The sequence below is a fragment of the Podarcis vaucheri genome (genome assembly GCF_965113315.1).
Source record: "Podarcis vaucheri genome assembly, chromosome: 2".
Taxonomy (NCBI): Eukaryota; Metazoa; Chordata; class Lepidosauria; order Squamata; family Lacertidae; genus Podarcis; species Podarcis vaucheri.
In genome coordinates, this window is record NC_138760.1 from 122,660,211 (window position 1) to 122,686,267 (window position 26,057).

Below are 26,057 nucleotides of genomic sequence, written 5' to 3' on the forward strand. Positions count from 1 at the left end.
AAAAAAAAGGGCACCACCTGATATCAACAGGAAGGGAGTTTCAAAGTTCAGATGTTCATTGCTTCCAAGTGCAGAAGTTCTGTTATTTGGCACTCATAACAGTGACAGTTTCACGGATCAAAGCATTTTATAAAGCACTTTATTTCCCCAAACAATTATGATCTTTACACTTAAAAGTCTCAATGAGTGAAAAATTCATGGAAGAGAATGAACTTGATGGCAAACTAGAAATCATTCAAGACAAAATTAATTCACCCTCAGTTATGGGGGGCTACTTTCAGGTGCAGTTCAGAGATCATGGCCTTACCCACACTGCTGGTTTCTCCTGGGGAAAACTGCTCTTTAGCTCTCAATCGGAGCAAATGGCAATGTGGGTTTCCTCCAGATTGACATTTGCTCCTATTTAAAAATAAGGAGCAGGTTTTCCGGAAACTATTTGGATGTGTGGATAGAAACTGCAGGTCAAGCAGAAAACCAATTCGACAAGCGGAAGTGTGGACGAGCCCAGGATTTGAACAAATTCATTAAAATTTATTCAAACTAGTTGATGCCAAGCGCTGGATAAAATGCAGCCCTCACCTGAAGGCCCAGGACCACCAGACCATTCCCTGGAATTGAGCAGCTGACAAAGATGACCAAGCGGGGAGCCCAGGGCAGCTCCAACTGCTACAAAGCTCTACCCTTGGAATTTTTTTGAAGCAAAGACCACCGCCACAATGCCAAGGATTTAGCTGAGTTCAGGAAGCCTTCTCAGTGCAATGTACAGTGGTACCTCTGGTTAAGGGCTTAATTCGTTCTGGAGGTCCGTACTTAACCTGAAACTGTTCTTAACCTGAAGCACCACTTTGGCTAATGGGGCCTCCCGCTGCTGCCGCACCGCTGGAGAACGATTTCTGTTCTCATCCTGAAGCAAAGTTCTTAACCTGAAGCACTATTTCTGGGTTAGCGGAGTCTGTAACCTGAAGCGTATGTAACCCGAGGTACCACTGCACAACAACAAACACACAATTAAAAAGCAATCCAAAGCAATGAAAGGACAACCAAGGCTTCTCAACAAAATGTTAAGCAATTGCAGAGGCCTGTCTGTCATTTTAAAAAGAAGGCCCCATCAGCCTTGAGTTGTTCATGAATCATTTACAGCAAGGGGAACAGCCAGTGACTGAAAACTGAGAAAGTAAAACTTAACTGGGACTTTGGCAGGTATGGCTGTTTCTGGTGGTCCCGTCCAGAGTCTGTGCGATGAAGCCACTTGCTCCATCTGCCTGGAATATTTCAAGGATCCAGTGACCATCCCAGAGTGTGGGCACAACTTCTGCCGATCTTGCTTGGTCCAGTGCTGGGGGAAACTGGAGGCAGAGGCTTCCTGCCCACAGTGCAGAATAACTGTCCAGCCAAGGAGCCTCATCTCCAACCGGCAACTGGCCAACGTGGTAGAAATAGCCAAGAAGGTCTGTGAGAAGCACCAGGAGACCCTGAAACTCTTCTGCAAAGTCCATGAAGCCCCCATCTGTGTGGTTTGTGACAGATCCAAGGAACATGAAAACCACAAGGTGATTCCTCTGGAGGAGGCCTCTGAAGAGTACAAGGTAGGAAATCACTGTGGATCTTGATGAGGGGAAGAGTGGTGGATTCTTCCTGGGCCGTTTTCCGTAGCACTTTAGTCCAAACTGCATTAAATCAATTGCCCAAACATCAATTATTTATTATGTAAAAGGCAGCAAAGGAGAAACCTGAGCAGTGGGGGGGGGGGGTAGATTCCAAAGGGAGCTTGCATACCCTCCAAGATTTCTATGATGAAAATAGGGTCATCATATTCCATCATAATAATAATGATCTTTATGCCCCACCCAGCTTTCAATACACATAAAAACATAATAAAACATTTAACATACCGTATTTTTCGCTCTATAGGACGCACTTTTTCCCCTTCAAAAATGAAGGGGAAATGTGTGTGCGTCCTATGGAGCGAAGACGCCATAGCCCCGTGCGCGCTCTCCCAGCTGGGGAGGTGAAGCGCGGCTATGGCAGGAGCCTCTACAGCCCCGCGTCACCTCCCCAGCTGGGAGAGCGAGCGCGAGGCTAATGCAGCCCCCCGCGACCCTCTCCCGACCGGGGAAGTTATGGCAGGAGGCTCTACAGCCCCACGTCACCTCCCCAGCCGGGAGAGGGTCACGGGGGGCTGCTTTAGCCCCGCGCACGCTCTCCCGGCTGGGGAGGTGACCCGCAGCTATGGCAGGAGCCTCTCCGCTGCCCCTTTCCTCTGCTCCCTGACCTGCTCTTTGGGGCTGGTGGTGGGCTTCCCCCGCCAGCCCCAAAGAGCAGGTCGAAAGGAACCTGAAGCCTGGAGAGCGAGAGGGGTCCGTGCGCACCGACCCCTTTCGCTCTCCAGGCTTCCAAGGTAGCCACCTGAACGCACCTTAAACGGCACCTTGTTTTAGAGCGGGAAAACAAGAGGGGGAAAATTCTCCCCCTCTCTGTGCAGCGCCTCCTGCCGCTTCACTGAAGGGGCGCTGGGCAGAGAGGGGGAGATTTTTTCTCTCTTGTTCTCCCCTCTCTAAAACAAAGTGCGTCCTATTGTCCGGTGCGTCCTATGGTGCGAAAAATACGGTAATCCCCACCCCAATACAGGGCTGCTTTCAGATGCCTTCTAAAGCGGACTCCTCCCTCTCTCTCTCTCTCTCCCTCCCTCCCTCCCTCCCTTCCTCCCGCTCTTTTTCTTGGTTCTTAATCAAACCTGGGATTTTGTTTCCTCTTTAGAGACTGATCTGCAGCCGCCTGGAGACTGTGAGGAGAGAGAGAGAGAAAATGCTGGCCTATCGAGAAGACCTGGAAAAGCAAAGTCAAGACCTCCTTGTAGGTGTCCCTGTTGTTACTAGGATGGGAACAAGCATTTGAATACACTGGTACCTCGGGTTAAGTACTTACCGTATTTTTCGCCCCATAAGACGCACTTTTCCCCCTCCAAAAATGAAGGGGAAATGTGCCTGCGTCTTATGGGGCGAATGCAGGCTTTCGCTGAAGCCTGGAGTGCGCACCGACCCCTCTCGCTCTCCAGGCTTCAGGAAGCTCTGCGCAACCCTCGGGAGACCGGCTCCGAGGGTTGCGCAGAGCTGCCTGCAGTCCCGGGACCAGCGCAGCTCTGCGCGGCCACCAGGAGCCGGGGGAGAAGCTCCGCCCCGCTCCAGGTGGCCGTGCAGAGCTGCCTACGGTCCTGGGACCAGTGCAGCTCTGCGCTGCCATCCGGAGCGGGGCGCTAAGCTCCGCCCTGCTCCCGGTGGCCGTGCAGAGCTGCCTGCGGTCCTGGGACCAGCGCAGCTCTACCCGGCCACCGGGAGCCGGGGGAGAAGCTCCGCCCCGCTCCCCGTGGCCGTGCAGAGCTGCCTGCGGTCCTGGGACCAGCGCAGCTCTGCGCTGCCATCCGGAGCGGGGCGCTAAGTCCCGCCCTTGCTCTGGATGGCGGCGCAGAGCTGCCTGCCGTCCCGGGACTGGTGCACTTCTCCCCATCGCCAGCCCCACAAGCGTGGGGGACAGCGGGGAGGCAGAGCGTGCCTTCCCACTGTTCCCCGACCTGGTTCTTCCAGCCCCGCACCTGGGGGGGAAAATAATTTTTTTTCTTTATTTCCCCCCCAAAAAAACTAGGTGCGTCTTATGGGCCGGAGCATCTTATGGGGCGCAAAATACGGTAATTCATTCCGGAGGTCCGTTCTTAACCTGAAACTGTTCTTAACCTGAAGCACCACTTTAGCTAATGGGGCCTCCCGCTGCCGTTGCACCGCTACAGCACGATTTCTGTTCTCATCCTGAAGCAAAGTTCTTAACCCGAGGTGCTATTTCTGGGTTAGTAGAGTCTGTAACCTGAAGCGTCTGTAACCTGAAGCATATGTAACCCGAGGTACCACTGTAATCAAGTCAGGACTGAAAAAGCACTGGCAAATCTGTCCCATACCAGCTTCTCCCCGTTTTTCCACATCAGCATGCGATTTTGAATTTTAAAAAGTCCTTTCTGTGTTATTTGCATTCATAAACAATTTTAATGCCTACTTTACCCTCGAATGTGCATTTTTGTGCACATTATCTGACCAGAGTAACATTCAGAGGAGTGTTAAATTTGAAATGAATGCTGTTTTTCCGTCTGCGTATTTTTTTGGAGAGTGACTATCAGCTAAGTTCACCTTTGAATGCAAACTGGATTGAATTTCTTCCCCCTGAGGCAGCCCAGCTCTATGGAATATAAAGTACTTGGGATATCCTGAAGGACCATACAAGTGGTTAATGAAAGGTCTTTTGAAATGTGCACTCTGTTGTTAATCTTTAGCAAAGTCAGGCCATCCTGAAGCCTTAAAGTAAACAGGGGTGCTCTGGGGATGAGCAGGCTAGTTATGCCCTCTTCCTCTGTTTCTGTTGCCTTCCTATTTATGGAAGTGTTCAGTCTAAAGTGAGCAGCATTTAATGTCCGGGGAGGCTGTGATAGGAATTTTATGGTCTTGGATATATGGTAATGTTCATAACTGCACATACATAGATCAACACAGGAAGACCAACCTGGAACCATTTTGATTCCTAAACTGCCCAAATCCTTTCTCTGCAAGGTTAAACTGGAAAAGCCTCCCCATTGTCTCTTTCCTCACAAATTCTGTCTCAAAGATATGAATAAGGTGTGAGCCTGTGACCTGGCCCAGGAAATAAGTATTTTACCACTACAAAAGAATGGCCAGGCTCCCCAGAAAATCCAATCAAGTAACCTGCTAGACAGGAGATAAACAAGGACAAGAGAAAAACAACATTTAAATTTCTGTGATGTAGGTGGGATGTATCTGAGGGGTGGTCTTAGGTTACACCCCTTCTGTGATGTATGCATAATGTTTCTGGGGGTGGTCTTGATCTAGAGAATGGGAATTTCAAAAGTCTTTATAAGCCATTGCACAGCATTTTTGTGGGTCCTCCTCCTCTCCTGCGTGTGAGGGGAGCACCCTGTTGCAACAGATCAATAAAGATCAAGCTTACTAGCTGCTTTGCTTCTCAATATTCTCTGGTTGGCCTCTGTTATTTTTTCTCCTACCAATAGGGAACCTATGTAAGGACTCTATATGGGCTCTTGAATACCCCATAAGGGAAAAGGGCATATCTTTATTTACAACAAGGCTCCCTGAATATTTTAGAACTGTGATTATGCCAGGTCCAAATATGTGCAAGGAACCTCCATGGCTAGAAAAAAAAAGCTCATTGCTTTAGGCAAACTGGAAGGCAGCAAGCAGGAATAGCAGTGGAGAGGGCAGGGCAAGTCTGTTCCTGAGTCAGGGATCCATGTTTCTTACTTCTACCTGCTTCTTGCAGAAATTAACAAAAACAGAGAAGCAGGGGACAGAGGAGAAGTTTAGGCAACTGCGCCAGTTTCTGGAAGAGAAAGAAAAACATCTGCTGCAGGAGATAGAAGAGGTGGAGCTGGAGGTTGCAAGAAGAAGGGATGAGCAGCTGGCCAGACTCTCCAGGGAACTCTCCTCTCTTGAGAGGATCATTCAGGAGATGGAAGAGAAACGACAGAAGCCAGCCAGTGAACTCCTGCAGGTAAGATGGCAGGAGGAACAGCACAAGGCTCCACTCCAGGAGAAGGGCTTCCTCCAAATCTTTTTGTGCCTCTATACAAGCAGTAAAGGAACTCCGCTTTTTCACAGGAGCTGCCAAGAAAACTAGTGTGGTTTATTATTTCCCCTTAATGCAGGCTGGAGATGCTTACTCAGTGTCAATAGAATGTGGTGTTCTGTGCTTAGCCAAAGATTCTCTCCTAATGCCTTCTATTTTTGCAGTGCTGCCTTCATGTCCTGTTGTGGGCTTCCCAGAGGCTGCTCTGGCTGCCTTAGAGCTAAGCAAAATTAAAATTAAGCAAAGGAGAAGTGAGCCTTAACATTGAGCACAATCACATTTTTTAATCCAAATTGACACTCCCACCTTTCTGCATTCAGATTTTCAATTTCTGCCCTCCAGACAGACATTGAGGCCAACTTCAGTCATGATAAATGTTATGAAAGTGTCATCAGAAAATGCAATAGCTTTACAACTCAGCACAAATGTAAATGGTCTGTGGTGGTCGGGGTGTTTATGTAAGCCCACTGAGAAACCTGACATTGGTTTGAGAAATATCGCCCATCATTATATGGTCTCTACCAACCACCTCACAATTCCTTTACCTTTTCCTGAACATTTTTCTGTGAAAGAAACAATGAGGGGTTGTAATGCCCCAATCCACTGACATTTGCTGGGGTAAGAAACTCAGCTGAACACAAAAATTCATTGCCTCTTATACTGCAGGTGGTTTCAGCTGGCTGGCTGAAATTTGGCGATGTTCTACAAATGGCTTTGGGGGGAAATGTTCTAGAAGGACTAAACTGTAGGCCTCCTGATGTCTAAATTGCACAATGAGAAGTGTGTTGGGAGGGATTTTTTTGCACACAAAATTAAACGCAGGTTGATAAGTTAAAACTGCCTCAGACCTGCTTTGTTTGCCGTTTATGCAATATGCAAACTGAATCATAGCCATCCACCAGCATTTGCAATTCTCTAGATTTTCTAGTGAAATTCTCAAGCCAAGTAATCTGAACTTGCATACAGAATTGGCTACAAAGGTGTCTTTTTGGAGAAATTCGCACTAAAATGCTGGTGTGGAATTGTGGAGAACTGAACTTCAGATTGTAAAATTAGAAACTGACTGAAACCAATATTGGCTGATTTAGCCATTCTCGTGTTAGAAGGATGCTGGAATGAAGTTACATGGTTTTAGTAGAAATGTAACAAAGAATTAAGTAAAAGCTGATTGATAATGGGTTAAAATGAAAAAATTCAAGGTTAGATCGTTAAGATAAATTATAGAATAAAATTTGAGAAAGATGGGAAGAACTTGCTGAAATAGTGAATTGAACTAGAATACAAAAAAAGGGAGGTGTGAGGAGGTCGATGAAACAAGTAAAGGAAAGGTAAAGATATGGAATATTGGATGCTTGTTTTAGTTTGTTCTTTGTTTTTCTTTTTTGATGTATTATTGTATTGCTTTTATATGTTTTATATGTTTTGTTATTGTTTTTTCTTTTCTTTTTTATTGTTTTTTTCCCCTGTAATTTTTAAACTCTTAATAAATATCATTAAAAAAAAAAAGATTCAGCCATTCTTGCTCAAATCTTTGATGTGTGCCAGGCAGACTGAGATTAGAGGTCCAGGCTGCATCCATTCCAGGGTCTGAAGTGCCTTCAAAGTGTGGCCTTTTATAGGCAGTGATTGCTGTTATCTTTTCCCCTCTAGGATGTGAGAAGCACCTTGCAGAAGTAAGTGGATCCTGCTCATTTCCATTAGCATCTCTCTGAGGTCAGGAAGGGTCCAGGACCCCAACACATAAAACCTGGTACAGAAGAGGCTCCTGGGGGAGAGACGGTAGGACTCCACACTCTACAGCAGGGGTCAGCGAACTTTTTCAGCAGGGGGCCAGTCCACAGTCCCTCAGGCCTTGTGGGGGGCCAGACTATATTTTGGAAGGGAAACAAAGAATGAATTCCTATGCCCCACAAACAACCCAGAGATTCATTTTAAATAAAAGGACATATTCTACTCATGTAAAAACATGCTGATTCCCGGACTGTCTGTGGGCCAGATTTAGAAGGCGATTGGGCTGGATCTGGCCCCTGGGCCTTAGTTTGCCTATCCATGCCCTACAGCATCTCACACGTTAAAATAGGGCCCTCTCCTTTGCTATTGTAGCAATCTAATTCTTCTTCCAAGGATAAAGGCCAGATCACAGTAAGAGCTGTTCGACAGTGGAATTTGCTGCCAAGGAGTGTGGTGGAGTCTCCTTCTTTGGAGGTCTTTAAGCAGAGGCTTGACAGTCATATGTCAGGAGTGCTCTGATGGTGTTTTCTGCTTGGCAGGGGGTTGGACTCGATGGCCCTTGTGGTCTCTTCCAACTCTATGATTCTATGATCACGGCCTCCTTCTTCCCCGTCACATAGGGCTGGAGACTCTTCTCTGCCTCTTGCACTGACTCTGCAATACATAGTGTCAAACATATAAAAGAAAGTGGCTCAAAGATGCTTGTGAATAGCTCAGTACCTACAAACATGTTTCAATGTCCAACTAGTTTTTCCTCAAACTATGGTGAGCAACAGAAAGGTGCCCACCTCTGTTAACTCTCTCTCTCTTAGGTATTTTTGGAGGGGAGGTTAGTGAATCTGGAATAAGTTGATTGGTTTTTTTCCTCAGGTGGGATTGTTGTGATTTTGCATCAGCGGGCAAACTCAGAGGCCTGGGGTTGCTGCTTTGGCCCTCAGATATCTGACTGTGGAGCCTGTAGTGAGGAAGAATTGAGCCCCTCTGTGCCTGCCTGACCCTATAGGCTTTTTTCAACTCTCTTTCTCATTTCCTTTCTTTTACTATTGATACGGACTGAGGGGGGGGGTGCCTATTTCCTCCCTTCCTTTTGGCGGTCCGAGGCGATGACCTCAAGGGTACCACCGCACACCCACCCTCGAACCCCCTTCACCGTTGCACAAGCACCACATGTTTCCCAGACCTTTTCCCGAGCGAAATAAGCTCGAGTATATATATATTCCCTATCCTTTCCTATGCCTATCTGCGCTCCATACTTAGAATGAGTAGACCGAGTGTTTCCCTTCTCCGCTTATTCCTATGGCCGCGCTTTGGCCAATCACAGCCATGCATTCGTCCTGCAGGAGCTAGCTCAGGGAGCTCTTGCACGCCTCATTTAACCTCCTGACGAGCTGCTGACGGCCCCCCATGGCAAGAACAATAGAACCGAAACTCCCGACCTCGTAAAACTGTCAAACCCTTGTTACAATGTATCCATTTCTGCAAGAATGGATACATTCTGCTTCCGCTTTTGATCTAGGCTACGGAACGGACTGAAAGTCATCAGAACCTTTCAAAATTCATATAAAATCAACCGCAGCTCCAATTTTCTTGCTCTTGGTGTCATTCGACTCAGTTTCCCCAGGACTCCATGATGTTGGCCGACTCCATAATCCTCGAGACGGCAAGTCACGTACACAGGAACTCCTTAATCCTGTCAGATCGCTCTGCCCAGCCCGTCCCCCGGGCAATACCAGGTGGCAGACAGTGCATATCAGTAACCCATTGTCTCACCGCCACCGGTACTCATGAAATGTATATTTGTGTATGACCCTCGCTCTGCATATTCCCCCTCCCTTTCCTCAAATGTAAATTAGTCTAACCCCACCTTTTCTCTGACATATTCATGACGTGTGTAATGTATTCATGATGTAACCCATGAAATCCAACCTTCCCATAATGTATTCATGACGTTTCTCGCACTGTGTTATGGGACTTGGTGGGAACTTTTAAAAGTTTATGTCGCCCCATTCTCGGGGTTCAATCTCGTCTTGAACCTGTTGCGCAATAAACTTGGATCTTCGCATTTTGCTCCTGCGTCCGGCTGAGCTTCCTTTTCTTCCGCTAGAATCCACGGACTTGGTCCGATTGGCTGGGTGGCAGGGTAGATACGCACCCAGATTTTCCGTAACAGCTTGGCGCCCAACGTGGGGCGAGCGGTTCTCCCGGGTTGCTGACCGGAGGCCCCGAATTCTTCAGCCGGCTGCGGGCCAATTTGCCCGAGAAGACCCTTTTGGACCTCCGGCCATCTCCCGGGCGGTAATCGGAAGCCCCAGGAGTTCAGCCGGGGAGCAAAAGGGATCCAGCCGGCTCATTCATCGATCCCGGGATCGGATCGACGGGGAAGACGCGTGAGTATAGGAAAATCCAGTGCACTGGTGGGAAGGGGTGGAAGTCTCCTGGCAACTGAATTCTCTGCCCTCCTCTCTATCGTACCTTCTTGCCTTTCTCTTGGTCCAGTCAGTGAGAGAGACCGTGGACCGCTGCTCGACCCAAAGGGGGGTTCTGAGCTCTATCTCTTTATCTAAACCCTCCAGCCAGCCGCACCAATTGGGAGCCCGAAAGGTAAGACGGAGAGACCCGACTTGAAAGATAGCCGACTCTCCGCAAACGGGCATCCCAGTTGAAAGCAAGGGGTTGGAGCTCTCTTTCCGATCTTCCCGAGCGTCCTTTCTAGGGGGCAGGAAGTGGTCTTGCTTTCTATCCCAATCCCAGCCGCACCGGTCGGGCTACAATACCACGTGTACTGTAAGCCCGCTTCCGAAAGCAAGGGGGATTTTCGACCCAAACCTCTGTCCAGGGACCACCCGATCTGGCACCGCACGGTGCGGGCGTTCAGTAGGGCCCCCTTTCCTGAGTTGTGACGATAGGTAGGAGGTTGCCAGGAGGGAATAGCCCATGAGGAATTGGGCGGGATCGGCAGAGTGGAAAAGGGACCCCAGGTGAATGGTTAAGGAAAAAGGAAGTAAGGAATACCGGATAGCTAGAGCTCTTAAAAACCTCCCTAGGAAGTTGCCAAGCGACTAAAGACCTTTCATTTTACTAGTCCTTTGTCGAATAACCCTAGACCCACGAATCCTTATCGACCCCCTCCCCTCTCCTCTTTCCTATCTAGACACGCGTGAAATATACTATGGGTACCCAGGCTTCCAAACACGAGCGGACTCATTCTGGGAGGAAGGCTTCCCGGAAGCCATCCCGTTCCCAGAAGGATCCCGACTCCCCTCTTCAATTTGTCATCGCGTGTTGGAAGTCGATTCCTGGCCACAAATTGTTATCTAAGGAAAAACTAGAGGACCTCTGCTCCGGAACCTGGCCCGCCAGGACTGCCTCCGCCAGACCCGAACTGCGGTGGCCACCGGGGGGTTCGTTTAATGAAGAACGCTTGAACCACCTAAGGAAAGCCCTGATAGAAGAAAAACCCCGCCAGTTAGAATACCTGGCCACCTTTGAGGCCGTAAGGAGAATGCTCCAAGCCCCAAAGGGAACAACATCTTACCAATTGCCTATATTAAATCCCGGGCGACTGCCAATGCCCCCCCCTTACGAAGATGACGATGTACGACAGACCCTGGTCCCCTTTTACTATCAAGGACCACCGCCGCAAGCCCCGACATCCAGCGACAGCGACTCCAGTAGTGGGGAGGAAACGGGGGAGGAGGATGAGGCACAAGACACCGAAAATAGGAGGGTCACACGACTACAAGCAAAAAAGGACAAGGGGGGGGCCAAACAAGTTAAAAATCCCGGACAAGCTAAAACTAAAATCCCCTCCTCTACTCACCACAACACCATTGAGGACTCTACCCAAGTCGGGAATAAACCCGCTCCCACGGAACCTCAAGGCTCCGAAAAAGGGACCCGGGGCCGCGATAAAGAGACCCCGGGGACTTCTGACCAAGTAAGCTCCACCGTGAGTTCTACTGCGGTCCAGATGCCCTTAAGGGCCCTGCCCATTCCTCCTCTCGAACCTGATGGGCCCCCGCGGATGGTTTACACGCATCAACCCTTCTATACCTCAGACCTGGTAACTTGGTCAAACCAGATGCCCTCACTGAGGGATGACCCGGACAAGTGCCACCGCCAGGTCAGCGCAATCTTCTCCACACACAACCCCACCTGGCCCGATGTCCACGTCCTTCTCAATGCCCTCTTCAACGAGGCGGAGAAAGCGGACATTTTAACTAAAGCCGGAGAAGCCATAGAATTACCTGACTACCAAAGGGGACGGCCTCAGGGATTGCAAGCGCTCACAGCACAATGTCTCAGAGTAGAACCAGAATGGGACTATAATACCACTAACGGTATTTGGTGCTTAAACCTATTTAAAAGGGCCATCTTGGATGGTGTAAAGGCCGCCGGACAACGCACCGTTAATTGGACCAAAGTCCAGTCGGTCATGCAGGGACCAAATGAACACCCGTCCGATTATTACACTAGATTGGTCTCTGCCATTAAAACATGGGGAGGAATAGACCCCAACAACCCACAGCATGAAGTCATCATTAAAGGGTTCTTCAAGGATCAGGCTTGCCCAGATATCAGGAAAGCTCTGAATCTCCAAATTGGATACGATGGAAAGAGCGTAAGTGAAATCTTGTCCATCGCAAAATCTGTCTACAACTCTCGGGATGAAAGAAAGAAGAAGGAAACGAAGCCCGAGGTCGAACAAATACTAGCCTTAAGCATGGAAACTGCCTATGGTCCTAATCGAGGCAGGGGATTCCCTCGAGGAAAGGGAATCCGTGGAGGAGGAACCCCAAATCCCTATAGACAATGGGGACCGGGGACTGGAGGATGCTATTACTGCCAGGAAGAGGGACACATAAAGAGATTCTGCCCCTACCTAAATGCGACACTCTACGGGGGACAGGAGCCTAAGCCTTTCCCTGTACGGATCACCCACCCCCCTTTCTCCCCGCAAGCCAACGTAACTCCAGGCTACAGCAACCACAACCCAGCGGCTTATACCCCACCGGCGGTCTCGAACCCGATCCCTCAGTCCCGACCACAACCGGGACCCCGGACCCAAATGCCGGCCACCCAACTGCCAGCCATAGACCAGCCTGCCCACCCTTGGGCGAATGCTACTGCTCCTCCCTTGCACCCTCCAAACCAACCACCTCCCGATGATCAGGACACTTATTGACAATTAGAAGGGGATCCCAGTCAGACCCAAACCATCTGCCCTGTCCTTACATTGTCACCCGAAGACCCGGTCTGTACTATCGAGATAGACGGCCACCCTTACCAATGTCTACTAGACACAGGGGCCACCTATTCCACCCTAACCGACAGTCACCTGGAACCAGGAACAGTAACCAAGAAAGTAATGGGACTGGATGGGATACCCCGCACTTGCCCGCTCTCTCGACCGGCCAAGGTCACCCTCGGACCATTACTAGCGGAACACACTTTCCTCTTAACAAGCAGCCCGGTCAACCTCCTCGGCAGAGACCTCCTCTGCAAACTTAATGCCACCATAAAATGCTCCCCGGATGGCATTTACCTACATATGCCAGGGAACTCCATTCCCATTTTTCAGGGTATCGTTCAGGAATCTAAAGCGGACCGACAGTTTCCCGAACTCCCTTTAGAACTCGAAAACGACTTGCCCACCTCCCTATGGGGGACTGAATCAACCTCAGTAGGACTCTTACTCTCCGCCACTCCGGTCAAGATCACTTACCGAAGCGACCTACCCTTCCCATGCACCAAGCAATACCCTCTGCCCAAAGAAGCCATAGAAGGCCTAACACCCATGATTGAGGACTTCCTCGAAAAGGGGATTCTAGTCCCATGCGCTTCACCCTGTAATACCCCAGTTCTCCCGGTCAAGAAACCCGCTAAGGAGGGGGCACCTATACGGTACCGTTTTGTGCAGGACTTGAGATTAGTGAACCAATTCGTGATCCCCCGACACCCGGTAGTTGGCAACCCGAACTCCCTCCTAAACGCCATTCCAGCAGGGACGACTTGGTACTCCGCTGCGGACCTGTGTTCTGCCTTCTTCAGCATACCCCTAGATCCAGCCAGCCAATTCCTTTTTGCATTTACCTGGGGGCCCAGCCAATTAACGTGGACCAGACTGCCCCAAGGCTATGTAGAGTCACCCGCCATTTTTTCGGCCGTGTTACATCAGGACTTAGAGGACATCCACCTACCGGCCAGTTCCACCCTGCTTCTCTACGTGGACGATATTTTATTATGCTCTACCAGTGAGGAGGCGTGTAAGATAGATACTAAATGCCTCCTATCAGAATTAGCAAAGAAGGGACATAAAGTGTCTCCTAAGAAACTCCAATATTGTAAGCAAGAAGTCAAGTATCTCGGACACATCTTGGGAGTAGGGACCAGAAGTCTAGCCACTGACAGGATTGAGGCAGTCACTAAAATTCCCCTCCCAAGAACAAAGCGACAGCTCCGCGGCTTCCTTGGCATGGCCGGCTTCTGCCGGGCATGGATCGCTGGTTACAGTGAAATAACGAAGCCCTTAACTGCCATGACCCGCCAGGACCACCCAGACACCTTAGTCTGGGAAGATGAAGCTTACAGCTCTTTTGAACGACTAAAACGGGAACTCAGATCTGCTCCTGCCCTAGGATTACCCGACTACCGAATCCCTTTCAACTTGTTCATCCACGAACAAATGGGGGTAGCCTCTGGGGTCCTAACCCAACCATTCCGCGACCAAGAGAGGCCAGTAGCATATTATAGTCTACAACTTGACAATACTGCCAAAGGGGCTATCAGTTGCCTCAGAGCCATTGCTGCCGCCGCTGTCCTCCTCGAGAAAGCCCAAGAGACGGTTCTAGGCCACGAAATCACCCTCCACGTTCCCCATTCAGTCTCAACCCTCCTAACCCTAAAAGGATGTCACCATTTCTCCAACTCCCGCCTCAACCGCTACGAAGCCCTCCTACTAACCCCAACCAATGTCACCATTAAACGTGTCAACTCGCTAAACCCCGCTACCCTACTACCCCTTCCCGATGATGGCACCCCGCATCATGACTGCACCACTATAGTCCGGCAAGCCGAAAAGCCCCGTGAAGACTTAGATCATCTTCCCCTGGAGAACCCGGACCTAATATTATATACCGATGGTAGCTCTAAAGTGATCGACGGGGTCAGGAAGACCGGGTACGCGGTGGTCTCCGACTTCGAAATAATAGAGTCAAATCCAATTAACTCTCAGTACAGTGCCCAAGCCGCCGAGCTAATTGCGCTGCTGCGTGCCTGCGAGATTGGTGAAGGGAAGCGGATAACCATTTATACGGATAGTAAATACTGTTTCGGCTTGGTGCACACAACTGGCCAAATTTGGCTCCAAAGAGGCTTTCTAACCGCTGCTGGGTCTCAAATCTCGCACGCCGCCCTGGTTGAGCGACTTCTCACAGCGATCCACCTACCTGCCGCTATAGCCGTTGTCCACTGCAAGGCCCATACCAAGGGCAGGGACTCAGTTTCTAAAGGAAACAGACGAGCCGACAAAGCCGCACAGATGGCAGCCTTACGCACCCCTAACAACGAATCCGAGTTCCAAGCCCTCCAACTGCCAGCAGACCTAGACCTCACAGAAATTTACAAATCTGCCCCAGGGGATGAGAAGGCTACGTGGGAATCGATAGGTGCCACCGAACAACAGGGTATCTGGGTCCTCCCCGATGGAAGACCCGTCCTTCCAAAGGCCTGGACTCCAAAAGTAGCGAGGTTTCTTCATCAGCGAACACATTGGGGAAAAGGGAGATTAATGGAACATGTAATTAGATCTTGGTACGCACCCGGGATAGCTGCCGCAGCGGCAGCAGCATCAAAGAATTGCATTACCTGCCAGCGCTTCAATCCTAAGCGTCAACCCAGGAGGCCGCCGGGAGCCAGACCATGGACCTTTGTCCCCTTTGAGAACTTACAGCTTGATTTCATTGATCTGCCCCAATGCCAAGGCTTTAAGCATGCTTTGATTATCGTTGACCAATTTTCCTCGTGGGTGGAGGGATTCCCTTGCAGAAAGGCCACCGCATCCGTAGTTGCCAGGGCCCTCCTACAGGACATTATTCCCCGCTATGGCATACCCCGTCGCCTAGACAGCGATAGGGGGACCCACTTTACTGCAGAAGTGCTGCAATTAGTGGCCAAATCACTCCAAATCAAATGGGACCTCCACACCCCATACCACCCACAATCTTCTGGCCAAGTGGAACGTATGAACCAGGAAATAAAGATACAGTTGGGCAAACTTTGCGAGCTCACTGGCCTAAAATGGGTCAATGCACTCCCACTAGTTCTTCATAACATCCGCAGCGCCCCAACCGAACGTTTGAAACTCTCCCCATTCGAACTCTTATTCGGGAGACCTCCTCCCGTCTACAACACTCTATTCCCACTATCGGAACTGGAGCTCGGGGAGGCAGAACTTACTAATTATGTTATTCAGCTCCAGACACAGCTACAGCGTCTCCACCACTACGCGGCCATCGAGGGACAGAATCTTCCCATCGACGTCCACGCTCACTCCTTCCACCCGGGCGACTGGATCCTCGTCAAGGTCTACCAGAAAGAACCACTCCAACCCGCGTGGGAAGGTCCCTACCAAGTACTCTTGACATCGCCAACCGCCGTGAAAGTAGGTGAGAAGAATTCCTGGTTACATCACACTAGGTGCAAGTCCTCACCCCCTCCACAGGAGACGGAAGAAAGCAACGGCGAGGACTTCACCTTTTCGACTCCACCGGCTTTACCGACCTCATATATTGACGACGACGACCAACGGACCGGACCAGCGGATCGGGGCCAAGATCGGGCTCAACAGACCGGACCAGTTGATCGGGGCCAAGGTCGGGCTCAACAGACCGGACCAGCCGATCGGGGCCAAAGTCGGGCTCAACAGACCGGACCAGCCGATCGGGGCCAAAGTCGGGCCCAACAGACCGGACCAGACACCGCGACACCCAACTGGACGTCCGAAATCATCCCAGATACCAACACCATCAAGCTACGTTTCAGACGCGCCGACAACCACGCTTGACAGCTCCATTGACAGCTTGCTTCGTTTGACAGCTCCATTGACAGCTTGCTTCGTTTGACAGCTCCATTGACAGCTTGCTTCGTTTGACAGCTCCATTGACAGCTTGCTTCGTTTGACAGCTCCATTGACAGCTTGCTTCGTTTGACAGCTCCATTGACAGCTTGCTTCGTTTGACAGCTCAATTGACAGCCTGCTTCGTTTGACAGCTCCATTGACAGCCTGCTTCGTTTGACAGCTCCATTGACAGCCTGCTTCGTTTGACAGCTCCATTGACACCTTGCTTCGCTTCACAGCTTCGCCTTTGACAGTTCATCTGACAGCTCCGTTCAACAGCGCTATTTGATACCTTCGCTTTACAGCCTCACCCTGTCAGGCGCCTTCGTTCGCTCACGCATCCGAGCCATGCGCCTGGTCACCACCGCCCTTCTCCTCGCCACCTTATCCTGGGTCACGTCTACCTCATCAGACCACTGCACAGGATTACGAACAAACTACCACTTCTTGGACTATCATGAGGTCGAGACGGGAAGGTCTAACCCTGATCGAATGGGGGACTTTGATTTCTGCCTTCCCGAGTCCCGGACCTTGCTGCGCCATTCCCTAGTTCCCCAACTCGCCGAAAACGAATATTGGGAACTTTTCATTCGAAACAAGGATTTACATCGTATCGGCTCTGCGACTCTCACTCTTGACCACTCCTCTTACCGGCTGACCTGCAGAAATGGGACTTACCTTCTTTACGAGAACGGGGAGGTCTCGCAAACCCCAAACTGGACCGAAGTCGAGACAGGAGGGGCTACTCACGCTTATACGGAATCAAGCCACCCCTCTGGAAACTTGATTTTCGGCTTCCAGTGCCTCCGCTCCACCCCAGAAACCCGGAAGCCCCAACTCCAAGGACTCTGCCTACGACGGTTCTGCTGCCTATGGGACTTAGGGGTCACTCATGAGTGGAGAGGGGCTGAATATCTCGAAGGGTGGCACCATTCTTTACACCCCTCGCGCTCCCCCTCATGGGACCACGTCGGACCCCTGCGATGCGGCGGTATCGCCAGGGATAGGCGACTACTGAACACCACCGACCCCCTCCATCCGGTTGGCACAGCACCCCGACAATTCGGCGCCGACCCGGCACTCCCGGGAGAAGACCTCCTGTCATCCTGGGAGCAAAACTCCTATATTAAGCTTCTCAGCCAGGTGGCGAAGGAGTCACCCTACCCGGACTGCTGGATTTGCGCTCACGCACCCAGCCATCTCCAACAGAGCCTCCCACTGGTCCCTGTACCAGTGACCCTAGAACAGTTCCGTTCCGGAAATGTTACCTCCTGGAACCTGACCGCACTCAACTTAACACATCAATACCTCTACCTCACCGGCCCTACGAAGGGACCCCTTTGCCGCAGCTTCTCAGGGGAAGGAACCTTCATCGGATCCAGTACATGCACCAACACTCTGGAAATCCTACCAACTGGACTGGTCACTGTCTCTAACACAAGGGACTCCCGAACTTTTCCTAATCTTACTGTTGCCTGGGCCACTGCGGTTGGACATCCCTTGGACTGGAAGCCACAACCCGCAGACACCAAGCTACTACAAACCTTTGCTTCAGGCCGAATGGAATCTTACCTCAGCGGCCTATTCTGGGTGTGTGGGCACCGCGCCTATACATGGGTGAGCCCACACATGTCCGGATCCTGCTTCATCGGCTACATCGTTCCCGGAATTAGAATATTACCACACCTACCGCCTGGAAGACAACGGAACAAAAGGGAGCAAAAGGAGCTGTCAGACCTGTCAGACGTTGCTGCGAATGGAGAGACCGTAGGCCGAGCACTCTTCCCCGCCTACGGTGCCGGTTCAAACCACGTGGATATTCTCCGACTCACCGACATCCTCCTTAAGTTCATGCAGGAGGCGACTCAGATCACAGACTCTCTCATGTCGGAACTATCCGAGGTAAGACAATTGAGCCTACAGACGAGGATCGCGACAGACTTCCTCTTGTCCAGTCAAGGAGGTACCTGTGCATTAATAGGCACAGAGTGCTGTACATACGTGACTGACCAGACCTTAAATATAACTGGACATTTAAATAACATTCATGAACTAGCAGGGAAACTCCACGACATCCAGCATGAGGGGCTATCCGACGTAGACTTATGGGGATGGTTGCCCAAGCTGGGATGGCTCAGACAACTATTGAAAGTCGTGTTGTTCATCATTTTAACTGTTTTCCTCTGTGTCTCTATCCTATGTTGTACTATGCATTGCATTACCCCTTGCTGCTCTCTCCTCCGTCATTCTGCTTCTGCTAGCTCCTTTCCTCTTCGAGCCTATTCCCGCTCCCGACATGCTCCCACTTTCCCAGACTATGTACAGATGAGACATTTGGGAGAAGGTGAATATGAGATCACCGAAATTTAGTGCTCAAATGGTGCGGAGAAAGGATTTGCAAGTTCTTACAGAACTTTAATGCAAATCTATCTCCGAATGGGGGACTGATACGGACTGAGGGGGGGGTGCCTATTTCCTCCCTTCCTTTTGGCGGTCCGAGGCGATGACCTCAAGGGTACCACCGCACACCCACCCTCGAACCCCCTTCACCGTTGCACAAGCACCACATGTTTCCCAGACCTTTTCCCGAGCGAAATAAGCTCGAGTATATATATATTCCCTATCCTTTCCTATGCCTATCTGCGCTCCATACTTAGAATGAGTAGACCGAGTGTTTCCCTTCTCCGCTTATTCCTATGGCCGCGCTTTGGCCAATCACAGCCATGCATTCGTCCTGCAGGAGCTAGCTCAGGGAGCTCTTGCACGCCTCATTTAACCTCCTGACGAGCTGCTGACGGCCCCCCATGGCGAGAACAATAGAACCGAAACTCCCGACCTCGTAAAACTGTCAAACCCTTGTTACAATGTATCCATTTCTGCAAGAATGGATACATTCTGCTTCCGCTTTTGATCTAGGCTACGGAACGGACTGAAAGTCATCAGAACCTTTCAAAATTCATATAAAATCAACCGCAGCTCCAATTTTCTTGCTCTTGGTGTCATTCGACTCAGTTTCCCCAGGACTCCATGATGTTGGCCGACTCCATAATCCTCGAGACGGCAAGTCACGTACACAGGAACTCCTTAATCCTGTCAGATCGCTCTGCCCAGCCCGTCCCCCGGGCAATACCAGGTGGCAGACAGTGCATATCAGTAACCCATTGTCTCACCGCCACCGGTACTCATGAAATGTATATTTGTGTATGACCCTCGCTCTGCATATTCCCCCTCCCTTTCCTCAAATGTAAATTAGTCTAACCCCACCTTTTCTCTGACATATTCATGACGTGTGTAATGTATTCATGATGTAACCCATGAAATCCAACCTTCCCATAATGTATTCATGACGTTTCTCGCACTGTGTTATGGGACTTGGTGGGAACTTTTAAAAGTTTATGTCGCCCCATTCTCGGGGTTCAATCTCGTCTTGAACCTGTTGCGCAATAAACTTGGATCTTCGCATTTTGCTCCTGCGTCCGGCTGAGCTTCCTTTTCTTCCGCTAGAATCCACGGACTTGGTCCGATTGGCTGGGTGGCAGGGTAGATACGCACCCAGATTTTCCATAACACTATGCTAGGAATTGTGGTTTTGAATGGGCTAACATTATTTTTCTTCTCACCAGGTATGAGAAAAGAGAGAGATTGGAGGCTCCATGTGCTTTCCCTCCACAGCTGAATGAGAGGCTCTCCAAGCTCTGTGATATAAATAGTATGCTCGAGGATGTGATGAAGCAATTCAAAAGTAATGAGAAATGGCTGCGAGGATTTTATTCTGGGCATTTTATTAGTCCAAAACTGGGTATGCCAGTCTCTTAATGTATTGCATTGTCTTGTATTTTGTTTTTGCTGCAGACAGGGATGTTCCCATAATACCTTCCTTCTTGGTGGTCCAGCCATCATCTTATTTTCCTCAGAATGCCCTATATACATTGTCAGTCTGGTGCATGGGGGGTTAGAGGAAAGAAATAGTGGCTGCCACAAAGAGAAAGAGCCTGAACCAGAGTGCAGAGCAAAGACAAGATTTCCCCCCTCAATGTACATCTGGGCTGGCCCTTTTGGAGGTTCTCAAACTCTGAAGGGCAGTGTGAAAGGGCATTTTGAACCACCCTGTTCCCCTGTTTGCCTCCTCCTCCTTAGGCTTGTCTCCCAGCGGTGAAGCAAAGCCCTGATCTGTGTCCTCAGACACCCACCCACAGCTGCCCTATCTAGGGCTGCCACAAACACAATCTCCTGAGAGTTCACAAATTAATTATGAAATCAAGTGCACATGAGCCCCAAAGGGCACAATTATGTTTCTTAATAGCATGGAAGATTTTTAAAAGGTTTGAGGGGAGGAATTCCTTTTGCACGAGAGCTCTGCCATTCCTTCCTCTACAAGCTGAGTTTCTCATAAGATTTAATGATTCTGGCTTAAACAAAATCCCTCATCACTTTACTTTGGGGAGTTATCAAGGCTGCCTCTATCTCCCCTCTGCATCCTTTTACAGGATTGCTGTTACGCTGCCTCCCCTCCAGTCCTCCACTATAGACCCCAAATTTAGTGACAGCATTCATAGACCAAAAAATTAAAGAATTGTCCAGTAGCACTTTAGAGACCAACTAAGTTTGTTCTGGGTATAAGTTTCGTGTGCATGCACACTTCTTTAGATACACGCACATGAAAGCTTATACCCAGAACAAACTTAGTTGGTATCTAAGGTGCTACTGGACAATTTTTTATTTATTTTATTTATTTCAACTGCGTCAGACCAACATGGCTACCTACCTGAATCTACATTCATAGACCATCGGGTTTTTTGCTGACTATTTTTATTCTGCTGCTTTTAAGTCTAGTTTATCACTGCTGAGTTTTAAAGTTTTACTTATTTTCATTGGTTCTTTCTATTATTTCCTTGTTTTAAAATATTTGTTCTACTTCCAAATATTTTACTTGATTTAAGGAAACTATAGCTACTATAGGGACGCGGGTGGTGCTGTGGGTTAAACCACAGAGCCTAGGACTTACCGATCAGAAGGTCGGTGGTTCGAATCCCTGCGACGGGGTGAGCTCCCGTTGCTCGGTCCCTGCTCCTGCCAACCTAGCGGTTCAAAAGCACGTCAAAGTGGGAAGGTAAACGGCGTTTCTGTGCACTGCTCTAGTACACCAGAAGCGGCTCCGTCATGCTGGCCACATGACCCGGAAGCTGTACATCGGCTCCCTCGGCCAGTAAAGCGAGATGAGCGACGCAACCCCAGAGTCGGTCACGACTGGACCTAATGGTCAGGGGTCCCTTTACCTTTACCTTTATAGCTACATTATGAAGTGTAATTTTTGTACAGATATTTATTGTAATGTTTTATGTTTTTATATATGTTGGAAGCCACCCAGAATGGGTGGGGCAACCCAGTCAGATGGGCAGGGTACAAATATAATTACAATTATTATTATTGCTGTTATTATTATTATTGGAGGTACAAGAGTATAACGCTTAAACGCCATATCGTTTTGCTTCCTCAGACTCTCTTTTATTCAGACAACAGCTTCAGAAAGGTAAATTTCTGACTGAGGCCCAAATTCATATGAAGGATGGGGACTGGATGATGCTCTCCGCTCCTGGCAGGGGTGAAACTAGGCTTTCTGTCACCCAGGTCAAAGACCAAGTTGGTTACCCTGCCACACACATTTATGTACATACACAGTAAATGGCCAACAGGCTGCAACCCTCACTGGTGCCCTCTGGGAGCTTCACCCGGGGCAAAAGTACTGGCTACACACACCCCAGCTATGGCTCTGCCTCCTGGCCTGGACATTGGTTGCCTGCTTAGCTCCAGAGTCCTAACTAGCCGAGGTGGGTGTAGGGCCCCAATCACTGACAGTGAATTAATTTTGTCTTGAATGATTTCTAGTTCATCTTCAAATTCATTCTCTTCCATGTGTTTTTCACTCTTTGAGTCTCTAAGCGCATGGGCGTAGCCAGGAAAATTTTTTTTGGGGGGGGCAGGCATTCAGTAGGGGGTTTGTCAGGAATGGCACTGTCCATAAGAAATCCAGTTGCAGCAGACTTAGCTTAAACTTACAATAACTTATGATAAGTCTAAACCGTAACAGTATATACAGAACACCACACCAGAAGGAAGGAGATAAGAAGCGAAACCCAAGCTCCTTCTGGCCTTATGATTGATTATAAACAGCATGACCTTGACAGAAAGAGAGAACAGAACCAGTTTAACCAGCTTATTTTCAAGCTGATTTGTTGAGCAACTGCAGGTTTAAAAAAGCACATCAGCACTGAGTTTCTTCCTGAATCAGTTACAGAAAGGGAAACACCCAGTTACTGAAAACTGAGAAAGTGAAACTTAACTCCTTCTCTGGAGTGAGGAAGCCACTCTTTGTGCTGAAGCCACTTGCTCCATCTGCCTGGAGTATTCCAAGGATCCAGTGATCATCCCAGAGTGTGGGCACAACTTCTGCAATCCTGCTTGATCTAGGATTGCCATATTTCAAAAAGTAAAATTCAACCTGACAACCACAAAGGTCTGAGTAACCACTGTTATATTCTTCAGTGGGGTCGTTCCATGACAGATCACCACAATTTTTCAAATAATTATTAGCTACTACATCTCAGATTTTGCTTAAAATTGCTGTACTGGATTATCTCAGGTCACTGTCACTCGTGTGAATAAATATTTCCTATGTCTTATAGTTTTCAAGTTTGGGGGGGGGGAATGAAAATTAGAGAAACGTTACATACATGCATGAATCAAGTCACTTCTGGGGACTTTATGGGGTTTTGGGCCCTGAAGCTTAAGCTTCCTTAGTTTATAGCAGATCCATTTCTGGGTAGAATAGGTTGATGGGTCTCTGCACTGACACTCTCCCCAACTCTAAGCATAATGAGGGCATCTAAGAGTGAATGCCTGTTCTTTGCTTATCTGAACTGAGGGGCCCTCATCACCCACCCACTGAGAGCCCCAAATGGCCATATCATACAGAGATGCCTAAGGAGGGCAAGTCCCCTTCTCTCCTACTCCCCCCTCCCATTCACAAACACAGAAGAGCCGAGTAAAGGTTCACTAGGTGGTTTTGTTTCATTGTAAATACTGGTACATTGAATACAGAAAGAAGAAAACAACTGATTAAAAACCAACAAGGGCTGCAATCTGAAAACGGTAATGGCCTTTGAGTAATGTCTGTAGATAACCAATATTAAAATGAAGATAGATAGAAATAATAGTACTTCAAAGAAAAAGAAAATAGATAAATACAGGCAACAAGTTTATTATAATAAAATGGAAGAGATGGGAAGTCATTTATTTATGAAGAATATTATGATTTGAATTACATCTCTTTTTTTGTGTACATGTAATGTTTGATGATCTAAAATGGACAACAACAATAATCACAAACATTTTTTGGATAGATATTTTTATGATGTAAAGTTATGATGTAAAGATATCATTATGAGCAATAAAAAAAAAGATTTAAAACCAACAAGGAAAGTATTTATTGTGGGGAAAGTATGGAAGAAAGAGAGAAGTATCCCAGTTCTGTATGCAATACAAAGAAATCCCATTTCTTTGAGAGGGAATCTGGTTCTTGGGCTGTTTCTTGGATCAGGATGTCCGTCTCTGACTCTCAGCTGATTCTGCCTCTCTTCTTTTTCCAACAGAAAATGTCACTCTGGATCCAGACACAGCCCATCCCAGGCTCATCCTGTCCGAGGATCGGAAAAGCGTGAGATGGGGAGACAAAAAGCAAGCCCTGCCTGACAATCCCGAGAGATTCAGGCGCTACTCTTGTGTGTTGGGACGTGAGGGATTCACAGCAGGCAGACATTTCTGGGAAGTCACTGTAGGAAGTGAGGGAGAATGGGCTGTAGGGGTTGCCAGGAAGTCTCTGAGGAGAAAGGATGACTTTCTCATGAGAATAATTAATACCTTCTGTGAGTTAAGTTATGAGGAAGGGATCTGGGCTGTGGGGAAATTGAGAGGTAAGTACAGAGCCTGCACCTCCCCTGATTCCTCTCCTTTGTCCCTAAGTGAGGAGCCCAGGAGGATCCGGGTGACTCTGGACTGTGAAGCAGGGGAGATGTCTTTTTCTGGTGCTGACACAGGAGCTGAACTCTACACGTTCTCAGGAGCCTCGTTCTCTGGAGAGACCCTCCTCCCTTTCTTTTATCTGAGGGGAGATAAAATCCACCTCAGGATCTCCCAAGGAGGCTAAATCTGCCTCACAGAAACAGTTGGGAGTTTCTCTCCAAATGAAAATGACAGATATAAAACCAAACACCTCAAGAGCTCTTTTGACAGCTTTGCAAAGGCCTTTTGAGATGACTCACTCTAGTCACAATCAGCAGAAGCAAGAAAACAGACAAAAAATGGGGCTGTTTTTTAAATTTTGTTTTATTTTGTTTTATTTGCTTTTTCCTTCCCTTTCCCGGAATTCCCTCTGCAGGTTATTTATTAAAGAGACAATATCACTTTAACAGTCCCAGTAAATATTATGTTCCTGAATAGGAATGCACTGACTTCAGTGGGGCTTTTGGCTGTTTAGATGTGTTTAGGATTACAGCCAATGTGGTGTCCTTTGGATGGGGCTGGACTCCAATTCCCATCTGCCTTGTCCTGCATCTGGTCAGAGATGATGGGATTGTAGTCCAGCAACTTCCAGAGGGCATCGCATTTGCTGGCTGCTTCAGACCTTTTGCGTGTGAGGTGATCGCAGTAACCACCAGAGTAGAGAAACTGTGCCCTGGCCTCTGGACATGTTTCCATCCCTCAGATGAAAATGCGCCTCTCCAAATGTGTGTGAGGAGAAGAGCATACACCTGAAATGAAGTGAAGGCCCAAGACAGGTGTTGATCATCATGTGAGCTGCGCACAGGTGGGCTGAAGCGAGCAAGCTACCACCATTCCTGTGGAGCCTCTTTTTATTGAGACAAACATGCAAGCTAGGCAAATGCATTTTTGGGCTGTGACCTTTACACATCTTCCGTCCCCAAATCGTGGGGTGGTACAAAGCTATTTTGGCACCTGTTTCCACAGCGTCATTTTCCCCTTGCACAGTGTATGACGTAGGAGACAAAAGGTCTCAGGGAAAAACTTACAGACAGGACACCGCTGACTTCTGAGACCGCAATAGGTCAGACATAGGTGGAACGATGTACATACAGCTGTGGCTTGTCTGGGGGGGGGGTTTACCCTGCACCCCAAGGTCACGCGTGCAGGCAGACGTGGCTGCCTGCCGGTGGGGAAGTGTGCTCCCTCTGGACCCCACTCCCCACTCCGCGATATCCCTACATGAAAGACCTTCGGCTCCTGGAAGGGGGAGAGGGAGCAAAAAAGAAAGAAAACCCAGCTAGGAATCTGACCTCAGCACCAATTGTGGCACAGAATCCTGACCACTAAACCATGGTTGAGAAAAGCCTGGTTGAACTCCCTAGTCCAGCGAAAGGATTCCCTGACAGGAAATAGATTGAGAAGACTGGTAAAAAATGTGGGAATGTTCAGGGATGCAGGAGAGGATATATTGTTTGATGATATCCTTCCTAACAAGATGTCTCGGGAAGTGTGCTGTCTCCCCGGGGCT

General features: G+C 48.9%; 1 protein-coding gene across 3 annotated transcripts; it reads left to right on the forward strand.

The window, feature by feature from the left end:
* Window positions 1–1,069: 1,069 nt before the first annotated feature.
* On the forward strand, window positions 1,070–25,833 carry LOC309524926 (zinc finger protein RFP-like). Of its 3 annotated transcripts, XM_082210163.1 has the most exons (7): window positions 1,070–1,586; window positions 2,758–2,853; window positions 5,335–5,565; window positions 7,291–7,313; window positions 20,113–20,288; window positions 21,987–22,019; window positions 24,139–25,833. In XM_082210163.1, exons 1-7 carry the CDS (start codon window positions 1,203–1,205, stop codon window positions 24,690–24,692), a joined length of 1,497 nt encoding a protein of 498 aa, XP_082066289.1. In that variant the 5' UTR covers window positions 1,070–1,202; the 3' UTR covers window positions 24,693–25,833. The 3 variants fall into 3 exon arrangements, with proteins under 3 accessions (XP_082066289.1, XP_082066290.1, XP_082066291.1); XM_082210164.1 differs by lacking the exon at window positions 21,987–22,019; XM_082210165.1 differs by lacking the exon at window positions 21,987–22,019 and having other exon boundaries at window positions 20,113–20,231.
* Window positions 25,834–26,057: the final 224 nt, after the last annotated feature.

Coding starts and splice junctions, on each gene's coding strand:
- LOC309524926 (XM_082210163.1), top strand. CDS start 1,203: ATGGCTGTTTCTGGTGGTCCCGTCCAGAGTCTGTGCGATGAAGCCACT. Junction 1,587..2,757: donor AGGCCTCTGAAGAGTACAAG/GTAGGAAATCAC, acceptor TTTCCTCTTTAG/AGACTGATCTGCAGCCGCCT. Junction 2,854..5,334: donor AGCAAAGTCAAGACCTCCTT/GTAGGTGTCCCT, acceptor TGCTTCTTGCAG/AAATTAACAAAAACAGAGAA.